Source organism: Pimephales promelas, chromosome 20 (assembly GCF_988280905.1).
Source record: "Pimephales promelas chromosome 20, fPimPro1.hap1.1, whole genome shotgun sequence".
Classification (NCBI taxonomy): Eukaryota; Metazoa; Chordata; class Actinopteri; order Cypriniformes; family Leuciscidae; genus Pimephales; species Pimephales promelas.
The window spans coordinates 15,364,404-15,377,120 of NC_142788.1; the positions used below are offsets into that span (position 1 = coordinate 15,364,404).

Below are 12,717 nucleotides of genomic sequence, written 5' to 3' on the forward strand. Positions count from 1 at the left end.
GTTTTTTGTCCATAATATCCGTTCCCACTGTTCATCATCTAAAGCATCAATCTATCACTTCAGGCTCATGTCCTCTCCTCCCCATCCCTTCACGCCTCTCCCTGATTCTGTCCATCTCTCTGGAGCGGAGGAGAGCGGGAGGGATGCTGGGGGCTGGGAAAACCTGGACTTGACCCCTGAGTTCTGGGCTCCACGGAGTCTCCTTACCAAACCTCCCTGATGACAGATGAATAGACACACACACACACACACACACACACACCACATAGCTTATACACACACAATACCACAACTTTGGGTTTTTTTTTTTTGGGTATTTATCTCACTGGCTTGTTACAAGCAGATTCAATGGGTCTTTTTTTGCCAAGTACTTATTCAGGGTTCAAAGTTGAAGGGGGGGTGAAGCTACTAGCCTCGAGGAAACATCGAGGCTATTTAGAAATGTAAAAACAGAGAGATGTCAATTTCATAAACACATCACAATAAATTGAGACTTCGCCATTAACATGCCACCTTTTCGTGACAAAACACAATAAATACACGGTTTGCATACAATATACCTGCAAAGCGAGCTGCCAAAGTGTGAAGTCTGTTAACGGAGCTTTACCGGGAGGTGTGAGCCAAATAAACAGCGAGGCATCGTAAATTACGGCCTGAGAGATGGCAGTGACATGGGGGAGGAGGGGTGCATTGATTGTAGACGTAGATGGAGTTTTTTCTTTCTCTTTACCTACCCCTCAACTTTTTTCCCCTTCCTGACTCTTTTTCCACGGCAAGGAAACGATCTTGCTCCCGGCCACGGAAGTCATCGCTCTCAGACGTCTCCGTCTCGTTTACAATGCTATTTTCCTTCTTATTTTGGCATTTTCCTCGTCGGTCAGGTTATTTGTTGCCACTTATTTTTTGTCCATTCACGGACAAACTTAGAGAATGAATAACTTGTCTTAGAGAATGAAGCTAAGTTTAGTAACGCCCACCTCTAATAATACCCATGTGAAATGGCATTAATTCCCATAACAGGAAAAATCCACGAGGACACACACGCGCACAGCCCCTCCCAAATATTCCACTTAACGTCACCTTCACACACACACACACACACACACACACACACACACACACACACTCAAGAAATGGCAAGCTAAAAGTTATGGCACTCAAGTTAGTAGGCCTACTAACTAGCCGACTAGTAGCCTAACTTGTTTTCTTTGTACCACCAATTTAATTTACGGGTAGGACTAAGTAATAAAAGCGTCACTATATGACGCCCCAGGATGATAATGCGTTGTAAGACCAGTAGGCTAACCAACATTTTTTTCAATTTCTCTAGTAGCCTAAATCTTCATTAGTAGTATGAATATAACTCATTCATTGGATGAAAGCTACTTATCGAATTGTGACTAGGCTATATTGTTTTGCTATTGGTCATTTAAAATATCATGTGCACAATGGAGAATTGTACTTGAAAATATTTATTAAAAATGTTATTATAAATAATTAGAATGTAAAATACAAATATTAATATTTTTATAGACTAGTAGGCATAGTGATCTGCAGCAAAATGAATAGTTGGAAGAAAAATATTCAGTTAGTTATAGTGAAATCGAATATACTGTAGTCACTACACATTCATTTACAATTAAAAATATAAATGTTAAAATCACTTTCCATATTCAAGACAGGGATAATTGGTAAAACATATACCCATGCTTGTGGACATTAGGGTTTAAATGGCCTAAAGTTAATACAGATTTGTATTTTTGAGCTTATTTTGCTTATTTTGAGCTTATTCGCAAATTTTGCTCATAGCTTCCATTTTACATTGTCTTGCAATCTGTTGCAAAATAAATAAATAATTAAAACAGAGAAAAGCTGGCAAAACTGATTTTAATAATATTAGCTAAAATGACATGCACCATATGCAAACATCCAAGCAATGAACTTCACATATTTTCTTTAATAAATCATAAATTTAATGTCATTTATGATTTCAAACATGTTAATGAGTAACTCACTGTTGACTGTGACCGTGTCACAGGCAGTGAGTATTTGATGCCTCTAATGAAGCTGACTATTAGCCAGGTGTGTGTCCGGAAAAGTGTGTGTGCACGTGTGTGTGTGTGTGTGTGTGTGCAAACACCAAAACTGAACACCTGCCCTACTTTGTAAATGTGAACAGTGTAGTTGCAGTAGCTTGTGAGCATGTTCTTGCATTAGATTTGAGTGTGTGTGCATGTGCCATTTTGCTGTGATAATTATGTACATAGATGTACTTTGTTTTATGGGCCTTTGGTTGTAACACAACCTTTGGCCTGTGCACACCTTGACCTTTGGATGGGCGGGGTCACCCTCTTGTTTTCGTGAGTGCATGAGGGGAGAGGGACTCTCCTTTAATCACCCTGTCTTCTAGGACACATCCAAACAGGGACTGGAAATTATTTATTTATTTTTACTACATTGACAAAGTTCACCCAAAAATGAAAATGTACCATGATTTACTCACCCTGATGTAATCTCAAACCTGTATGACTTCTGTTCTTTCTTTTACATACCTAAACTTAGTGATTTGTTTTGTTTTGTTTTGTTTGGGATTTGAATTTTGGGGTGAAATATAAGTAATAATATTGAGCATGCTGTTATTTCATCTGAGATTAGGGTTAATTCAAATTATTAGTATTATTATGGTTGCCCCATAAAGAATGGAATCATTATCCTCTGATTTGGACCATTTGTCCCAGTTACTCTGTATTCTTCCAGAATGCAAAAGGTGGGGCCATATTCAAGAACAGAGTCCTCAATTACAATATAATAGGAGTCCTGTGGTGAACCCCCAAGAGCTACTAACACAAACACACTAGTGCCAGTGACAGTGTGTGTCTTAGGGAATTCAGGGGTGTTTTTTTTAGTTGCAGGGGGCCTATAAGGCAGTCAGTTGTTGTAATGCTGTGAAGAAAGAGAGACAGCAAGAGAAAGAAAGCTTTGGCAGTCCTAATAGTTCACATATAGCTTAAAGTACACAGGGCACCTCTAAGGTCATTTTACTGATAGTGCGTTCTGAGAGCCAGAGGCGTTGGTGTTCTTTGAGAACTGCAGACTGGCAAAAATAATGACGCAATGAGAACACCGCTGCTTGATCCTTTTTGTTCACCTCTAGTAGTACACAACGACAGAGTTTGAGAAAAATCCTCTCTTGAGCATTTCCGAATGAAGACATAAGCTGGATACACCTTTGGAGCAAGACTCATTATTATTGCTGCATTATTGTTGATTCTCTCTTTCTCCCCCACACTTGGCTTGTTCTCTGGCCCAGGCCTTTTAGTGGGGTCATTTGAGAACACATTGCAGTTTTAGTGTGTCCCGGCACTGGCATCTCTGGCAGCTTTGCTATCTGACGGCTCATTCTGAGGAAATCCCCAACACAAACTGCACTGACTTGTACACAAGTGCACACAGGTGAACAAAAACGAAGCAGGCTCAGATAATTTTTAATCAAAATTTCTAGTTTTAAATCTTGATCTCAGTGGATGCAGTCATTTGAAATGATTCACAGAGATGTTGTAATACGTGTAAGAATATAATGTACCTCATATACCACTGAGGTTTATCAGTGGTATATGAGGTACATTATATTCTACCACTGAGGTTTATGATTGACAGCATTGTAGCCAATTAATTTTATCTTGCGTACTATTGAGTGTGTTTGTGCAGGCAGAACTCGGTGGTTAAAAAAAGTTATGTTTTAAATCTGTAATTTAAATTTTTATTTTATATGTGTTAGACCCTGGACCACAAAACCAGTCACAAGTCGCAATGTATATTTGTGGCAATAGCCAACACATTGTATGGGTCAAAATGATCTATTTTTTCTTTTATGCTAGAAATCATTAGGATATTGAAGTAAAAGATTATATCCTATAAAGCTATTTTGTAAATGTGTACACATTTTTATAAAAAAAATATATATTTGTGAGTGGAAGCAGCAAAATTGTGAAAATGAATGGACAACTTTAAACGTGATTTTCTCAATGTTTAGATTTGTTTGCACCCTCACCTCAGATTCCACATTTTCTCGGGCAAATATTATCCTTTCCTAACAAACCACACATCAACGGAAAGCTTATTCAGTCAGCTTTCAGATTATGTATAAATCTCATGTTCAAAAAATTGACCCATGTGACTGTTTTTTTGGTCCAGGGCCACACACACACACACATATATATATGGTATATATTAATTATTTTATTAAGCAAGGACAAATTTGTAGCATAGGCTACATAATAAAAAAAATAATATAAAATACACCAGTTTCCAAACAAAATAATAATAATAATAATAATCAGCCATGAAAAAAATGGCTGCTGAAAATTTAGCTTTGTCACCACAAGAATATTTAGAAAATGTTCATATTTTTACATATAAAACAGTTTGTATTTGTGTTTTTGTAAATTGTAATTATATTTCACACTTTTACTGTTTTACTGTATTTAGATCGAATAAATACATGCAGTTCAGAAACAGTCACTGTAAAAAAATATTTTCATGATTTGTAATCACATCATTTTTTCTTTTGTCAAATCAACTTAAATAATTTATGTAGTTCAGATAACATAATATTTTGAGTTTCTGATGATTAAATCATTCTCCTTCATTGTATTAACTCAATTTTTCCAGTTCAATGAACTTAAATTTTTAAGGCAACCAGGTTACTTAATTTTTTAAGTTAAACCAACAATATTTTTTTTTACAGTGATTCATAAAAATATATATATTTATTTGGAAAACAAATCAATACTGATAAAGAAAGTGATCTTTAGCAATCTAAAGTTTAAAATAAAGCCTGGGTTTTATAGCCATTTTAAAGGCAGGTTGGAGCCAACCCCAGAACTCCCAGAAGCCAATATTCTGGTGATTTTTGCAGCATGTCAGATGCGGTTACAGACACAGTCCCAAATCTGTACAGCCATTCATCACGTTGTGACATGCACACTTTTACATTCACAAAGCAACAATCCTTCAGTCCACTGTCACGCTGAAGGATGAATCGTCACCCCCTCCATAACTTCCTTCATGGTCAGAACTGCTCTACAATATCCTGTTGTTTAGCGCAATGCAGAGAAAATGAATGGAGGGTGACCCTGGGAAAAATCTGTCTTTGCCTCAGAAACGCTCAAATGAAAGAGAAAATGTTGAAAATGGAAAACTGTCTTAACCTCAAGCATTTCTGAAACCATCACGGTCTGTCCGTGACCTTTGGAGATGTGAAATTATCTTTAAATAATGATGGAAAATCATGGAATCTCCATATCATTGCCAGACATATTTGAAATATTTAATCACAAACACAATAGCCAGTCACTTGTTAACTTTTTAATGTCAGAGCAGGCTCTTTTCCTATCGCTTGCCCCTCTGATGAAGACTGTCTGAGGAGAACTGGATGCGTTTCAATGATTCAGAGTGATAACTTTCTTACAAAGCATACTTGCTCTGCCCAAGCTCACCACACCTTCATTTCAGAAGAGACAATTATTCGGCGAGTTGTGGGATGTGATGATGATGATGATGGTATGGCCGTATAAAATCAGTCAATGAAATACTGCTTATAATGCATTACTCATGAGGCTGAGGTTGTGAACCTGATGCAACAGTTTCTTAGTTTCTTGAACCAGCACCTCATCACCTGGGCAACAAAACTAAGACACCAAGAGATAAAGCCAGCTAATTCGGCCAATAGCAATAAAGAGGGATGGCGGTGCCTCTCTGTCGCCATGAGGCTGTAAAGCGGGTGGGCTTCATGCTGACGCGCCTGCCAAGAGCCAACATGTTCAAGCCCAACCCAAAACCTTAGCACCATAAAGCCAAGCTGGAACGCAACCTTTGATCGCCAACACTCTGCGGAGAGAGGTACGCTCAGACACCGAGAGTCATTCTGGCAAACACTCAGCAACACCTAGGAGGATACAGGTTGTACAAAGGAACTATATAAAGTCATAAACATCAAAACCTTCAAATGCAATGTCTATATATGGCCCAAGTCTTGGCATTATAAAGTCAGGACATTTTAAAAATTAACAAACCACCTTTGAAAACAAAACAAGTCATGTTTTGTGGGAATGAAGCACAAAAAATAAAACAAACCCAGCTCAAATATTCTGAGATAATCAAGTCAAACAATGTGTATATATCCAACCTGATCTCATGAGGAAATGTGAATTCGTATGATGCGATTCATATGAAAACCTAATTATTAGCTAGTTTGTTAAAATAGTAGTTAATTGCTATAGGATTGTGTTGGTAGGTCAGATTAAAGTTCACAGACACACACTGAAACCATGAATATAAATCCATTGATATCACCCCTCAGCCCCTCAGTATTATACTTCTGCTGAACACAAAAGTAATTTTAAAGAATATATGAGTAAACAAACAGTTGACTTCCATAGTATTTTGTTCTCCAAAACTGTCTGGTTACCCCTATTCTATTTGTGTCCAGCCGAAGAAATACATTCATACAGGTTTGAAACAACATGACATTTCATTTTTGGGCGTACTGTCCCTTTAAGGAGAATTTCTACAAACACATGCAGAAACAAAGCAAATGTTTGGCAATTTTATATGCAATAAAACAATGATATAATTCCAATATATATCAACAAAATACAGCAAAATAAATTTAGGTTAACATATTCTGACAAAACAAAACGCAAAATTTCGAACAATTAAAATAAATGTGTGCCTTTTCAAAAATCTTGCTGGAAAGTGAGGGTCATTGCACTTCGGATCATCGGAGGAATACGATACAGCATTAAACAGAGTCTGGAATCAGCAAAAACAACAAGGAAACTTTTAAAAGCCTCATCCAGGCAAAGTATGCGATCTAAAGTCATAGCGACCATAAAGACGCATTCCCTGAAGGATTATGAGGGGAATTATGAGAAAGACTTGTGTGCCTCCACCATCCTTATCTCAACATAAATAATGTATCTTAAAAGTTAATCATTAACATCTAAGCCATGAAACATGTTCAGAAGCCATAAAAAGCATGTTTTTGTGTCCTCCCGATCATCGCTTAAGGAACTTGAGAACTGCGGCTGAGTCGCTGCTTGTCGTCCGCAGTGTTTTGGTGCGGAACTGCATGAATCGGCCGTGTCTCAGACAGATATGCCACGATAAATGGTAGCTCAGATTACAGTCGATCTCTTGCATTCCTAAGCTCCGTCTGTCTACATTTAGGTAAATGTTCTATTAGGTAGATCTTGTTAAAAGTCTTTTCTCCCAGAATGCACTGGGAAGGTTTAGAGAAGGTAGTAGCTCTCAGATCACGCTTGGGACAGCGCGCACCAGGAATTCTGTGGGGCGATTGACGTCGGGGTGTATGTGTAGTCCTCATATTTGATGTCCACATGTGCTGAACTGGCACTGTCCAACTGTGTTGATGACTTAAACAGAACAAAGACAAACACTGTTAGTTGACAAACGCCAAATCTACAGTAAACGATGACAGAATTTTGATCTCGTTTATTTTTAATGTCAATAACTTTGGTGCATTTAAGTCAATAACTGTCATTCTATGGACCAAACAGCTTAAAGGAGTAGTTCACTTTTATAAAAACTTTTGCTGATAATTTACTCACCCCATCATGTCATCCAAGATGTCCACGTATTTCTTTCTTCAGTCGAAAAGAAATTAAGGTTTTTGACGAAAACATTCCAGGATTTTTCTCCATATAATGGACTTTAATGGGAACCAAACAGTTCAAGGTCAAAAAGAGAGTTTCAGTGCAAACTGTTCAAAGGGCTTTAAACGATTCCAGACGATGAATAAGTGTCTTATCAAGCGAAAAATCATTAAAAAAAAAGTTGAAGTTTTATAAGCACAAATGGTCACCTTGCTCTGTTCTGTGATGCGTGTTCGTGACTCTCCTGTTCGAACTCGTTTATCAAAATGAACAAATCTTTTTTTCGTGTCATTTGGTTCATTCAACGAACAAAATGAACGAATTGACTCGGGAAAAGATTCGTTCATTTTGATAAACGAGTTCGAATAGGAGAAATCACAGAAGAGCAAGGCGAGCATTTGAGCTTATAAAACTTAAACTTTTTTTTTTTTAATGAGTGATCATTTCACTTGATAAGACACTTATTCACCGTCTGGAATCGTTTAAAGCCCTTTGAACAGTTTGTACTGAAACTGTCTTTTGGACCTTGAACCGTTTGGTTACCAGTAAAGTGCATTATATAGAGAAAAATCCTGGAATGTTTTCATCAAAAGCCTTAATTTCTTTTCAACTGAAGAAAGAAAGACATGGACACCTTGGATGACATGGGGGTGAGTAAATTATCAGCAAAAGTTTTTAGAAAAGTGAACTACCATTTTTCAAAATATCTTATTTTGTGTTCCACATAAGAAAGTAAGTCATACAGGTTTGGAACGACAGGAGGGCTAGGGCTAGTAATGATTTACGTGAATGATCCTTTTAAATCAATGTTCCAAATGGGGATTTTCTTAAAATAACTTTTTTTTCCCATTAGTGTGAAGAACATTTTAATAGTCTGAAGAATCTATTTTCCAATATAAATAACCTATTGTGCAATGGAAAGGTTCTATGGAGCCATTGATGCCAATAAAGAATGTTTCTTTTTAAGAGTGAACTTAAACTCCGGAATCAATCATTTAGCCAACCCAAATTTAATAACTGGCTTTCATTGATGGTGACATCTACAAAGAAAAAACACACTCCTATCAATCACTTGAGTGCATACCTGTGTGATTGAGACAACAGTTTGGCCCGCATACGGAGAAGCTGCGATATTGGGTTCGCTCTTTATTGTAGAGGCGTTCTCTGACACAGGCAATGAAGTGGGAGACGTAGCGCCAGACACTGTTGACCCTGAAGACAAATAGAACAAATTGTGAATGACAGACACAATAAAAGATCAGCAAACTCGACATGCTGGTTATTGCAAATGACAATTAATGGTGTTAAACATCCATTTGTGTTTGTGCTGGTGCCACATCCGCACCACATGTGCATTGATAACAGAAAAAAGTGCTGTTACTGCTCTCTCTCTCTCTCTTTCACTCCCTTCCCCTCCCTTTACTCTCTCGCTCACCCCATATTTCTCTCCACACATTCTCTGACTCACTCACTCCCACACTTCCATCCAAATCATTCATGTCCGCTTTTGTCTAAAAATCTTTTTCAAAAATGTCTCTTTTAAAATGCTTTACTCCACTCTTACCTGAGGATGCTTTGGTTTTGGGCATCTTTGGTTTGCGTTTCCTTGTCTGAATGCTTTCTTTCTTCATTGCTAATGGCCTTGGTACCTAAAACAAGAGTAAAGGAAAAAAAAGAATCGAATTTAACGACTGATTATTCATTTACCATTCAAGAGTCGCAAAGAGTTAAAAATGAGTTGGTGGTTCAGGCACTCTTTAAAAATAAAGGTTCATAACTGGCATCAATGGTTCCATGAAGAACACCTTTTCTTTGCGCAAACGGTTCTTTACAGAGGAAAAAGGTTCAATTTTGTTCCTCACTCTAATAAAAAAAGGTTCTTTTAAGAAATGATCACTGAAAAGTTTTTTTGGTGAAACCAAAGATGGTTATTCAAAGGCATCACTGCAAAAAAAAAAAAAAAGTTTCAAGAGTGAATGAAGACTATTATAATGGTGATTGAACTCAGTTGGGAATATGGGTCTTGTTGTTTAAAAAAATGTAACTATAAATTGTAAATAGATATTTTTTACCGTGAGTTTTTTACCGTTTAAGTTTACAGAACAAAGATTATTTAAACGACTCCCCTTCCTCTCTTCATTCACATTCTCTTCCGATAAAACACACCTATGACCTCTGCATCACGTGGACTCACACAAGCAAACATGCACACGCACCCTCCCAAATGGAGCTGTGGTTAGAAACAGCGGTCTGAATCCCACACTCACCCCGTGAAGCTTCATGTACAGTCCGCAGGCGTTGCAGACGGGCTCTCCCTCTGCATTTCTCCTCCACAGTGTGGTTGTACTGGTGTGGCAGTTAGTGCAGCAAAGACCTGCTCGTCGCGACGTGCTTTGCTGCAGAGAAAAATAGTTGAGAAAGCGGTTAAATTGGCGGACATTGAAAGAATCTTACAGAGTAGTAGTCTTAAAGAGAGAGGGAATGAGAGAAAAATACATGTTCTTGCTTATGTTCATTTAGTGGTACATGTTGTAATACAAATATTTTGCTGTTAAAAATATAATGCAGTAGCTAAGTTTAGTGTAAACATGCACTGTAAAAATTATGTATATATGATCAATAAGTTTTGACAACATATGTTTTTGCATTGCTTTAACTCTTCATAAGTTAAGCAATTTTAAGCAAATTTGATTAGATATACAAGATTTAACTCATTTTTTAAGTCAGTTTAATGTACTTTAAGTTGAAATGAATTTGACATCCATGTTGAACGTACTTAAAAATTTAAGGCAGCAACTTTTCACTGCGGTAAAAGACAAAAAAAAAAAAAAACTCTGCGAGCAGGTCTTCCAAGCATCACTTTATGAATTCAAATTAGGATTTTACTGGCACATATTACTATTCTTCTAGAGTAAGAATGAAACTCAAAGCTCCATAAAGTTTGGTGTTGTTTTGAGTTTTTGCGCTGCTTGGGCTAAAAACAGTCCGACCCAAGGACAAGGTCATGAAAGCAAAAATGAAAACAGAGAGGTAGAGTCGAGTGAGAAGATTGTGTGTGAGAGAGTATAAAAAGAGAATGAGTGAGAGAGAGAGAGAGAGAGAGAGATTCCTGGGAAAAAGGACAGCAGTGAAGGCTTGCTCAATTGGCCTTCCCAGTCCTGACCCTGAAATCAACCCACTACCTCTCCTATATATAAGCAAAAATAATTTCATTTTATGAGACTATTTTGTAAAAGTAACTACAAAAAACCTGCAAAAAAAAAAAAGTGTTTATATATTGTCTGGGAACATCAGGATATTTTGTATACTAGTATATTCATGATAAAAAAATCTGGTAACACTTTTTTAAATTACATATTTAATTGCAGAGTAATATTAATTAACATAATGTACTATTACTATAGGGTCAGGGTAGGATTAGGGTTTGGTTAAGGGTTAGTTACATGTAATTATGCATATTTTACTGTTATTACCATGGTAATTACATGTAACATGACAAGGAAACTGTAAAATAAAGTGTTACCAAAAATCTAAATCGACTGCTAACATTGAAGTAAAAAAACGTTATTTGATATGATTGAATCAATCTGATTATTTCAGGCCAAACCAAAGAAAGTAATTTAATTAAGGGTCCATAGGTCAGGTAGAAAAAAAAAATTGGTTAGGTAGCGTCTACAGGTGTCCATGCATTTAAAAGTGTTGGTTTTGAAATGGGCCTTTAAAAACAAATAACTAACAATAATTAAGAAATGTGCATGTACCAGGCGTTTCTGTGGTTTGATTAGAGGTCGGTTGATGCCGTTCATCTTGTGGTAGAGTCCGCAGGCGTTGCACAGGTAATGTCCGGTCCCGTCTCTCCTCCACAGCGGCGTCGAGATGGAGCCACAGTTCACACATTCGCGCCCTTCACACGGCAGGTCGTCCAGCATGTCTGAAAGGACATGTAGTTCGTTTTCAATTCATTGGCCAAGAGTTTCTTCAAGGTTCAAAGTGATTTATGAAGGGACAATGTTCGTTAAAATCATAAAATAAAGCGCGAGACGAAATAGGCTAGTCGTTAAATTTTAAATGAAGGGAACACTGATGAGGTGCGTTCAATTTTGTCATTTCTGCAATGTCGCCATGTCTCATTTTTCTAAGGCAAATACAATAACCTTAACTGAATAAAACGTCGAAAGTCTTAATGTTTCAGTTGAATGTCAAAAAAGCTGGGATCAGAAATCCGTTTCAATTTTAAAGCAATGACTATAGCAACATTTTCAAATATGTTGAAGCCTTTCAAAAGGTATCACTCACTGTATTTTAAAATACATTCTCTAAAATACAAATATAGCCTAAAGAGATATTCAAAGTTATTATTTTCACATTCAAAATGTTTGTTTGCTAACAGAGCAAGAAAATAACGAAATGAAATAATAAAGTAGAATAGTTCTAAATTAGAAAAATAAAATGATTGGAATTTGAATGATGTGTCAAGAAAAGGCCAACACAATTATAGTAGTTTTTATTGGTAAAGCCCTGGAAAAACTCAGCACTTTGGATGGATGCAAATAGACCCTTAGGTGAGGCCTGGTGTTTTCTTGAAAATCAGCGGTATGGAATGTGACAAAACACTAGACGGAATGAAGAATGGATTAATACGAGCATATCCAGGGTCACTGGAGTCTCTATTAGGGCCTCTGACGAGGCACGAGGGCCTCAAGCGAACGGAATGTCAATGGAGCTCTTATCAGTGTTAAAGATCCAGGGGTCACCAGTCAATCAAGATCTGACACGTGACGCCCTCCAACAATTTATTTCAAATAAGACGTGGCATTAATAATCACTGTAATAATATTCAGTGTTTTTGTTGTTTCAATTTAATATCATATATTAATATAATAAAATATAACTTATACGTTGTTTAGGCCTATCTCTGATGGACTGTTGTAATATAGATTTAGGCTACATGTTTATTAAACAATTGTGGAATACGCAACTGCTCAATATCAAACGCCCGAGCCCTTATGGACGCCCGAATAAATCGTCCACAGTTGAAGAA

At 37.0% G+C, this 12,717-nt stretch overlaps 1 protein-coding gene across 3 annotated transcripts in view; it reads right to left on the reverse strand.

Annotated features, from left to right (window-relative positions):
- Positions 1-6,593: 6,593 nt before the first annotated feature.
- The window catches only part of gata5 (GATA binding protein 5), a 138,853-nt gene continuing 132,729 nt past the window's right edge, over positions 6,594-12,717 (reverse strand). For all 3 annotated transcript variants that reach the window (XM_089124120.1, XM_089124119.1, XM_039651973.2), the window contains 5 exons: positions 11,438-11,607; positions 9,944-10,072; positions 9,241-9,325; positions 8,761-8,888; positions 6,594-7,436 (listed from right to left, as the gene is read on the reverse strand). In XM_089124120.1, coding sequence (XP_088980246.1) covers positions 7,317-7,436; positions 8,761-8,888; positions 9,241-9,325; positions 9,944-10,072; positions 11,438-11,607 — 632 coding nt within the window. In that variant the 3' untranslated portion in view covers positions 6,594-7,316. The remainder of the gene's footprint in view (positions 7,437-8,760; positions 8,889-9,240; positions 9,326-9,943; positions 10,073-11,437; positions 11,608-12,717) is intronic.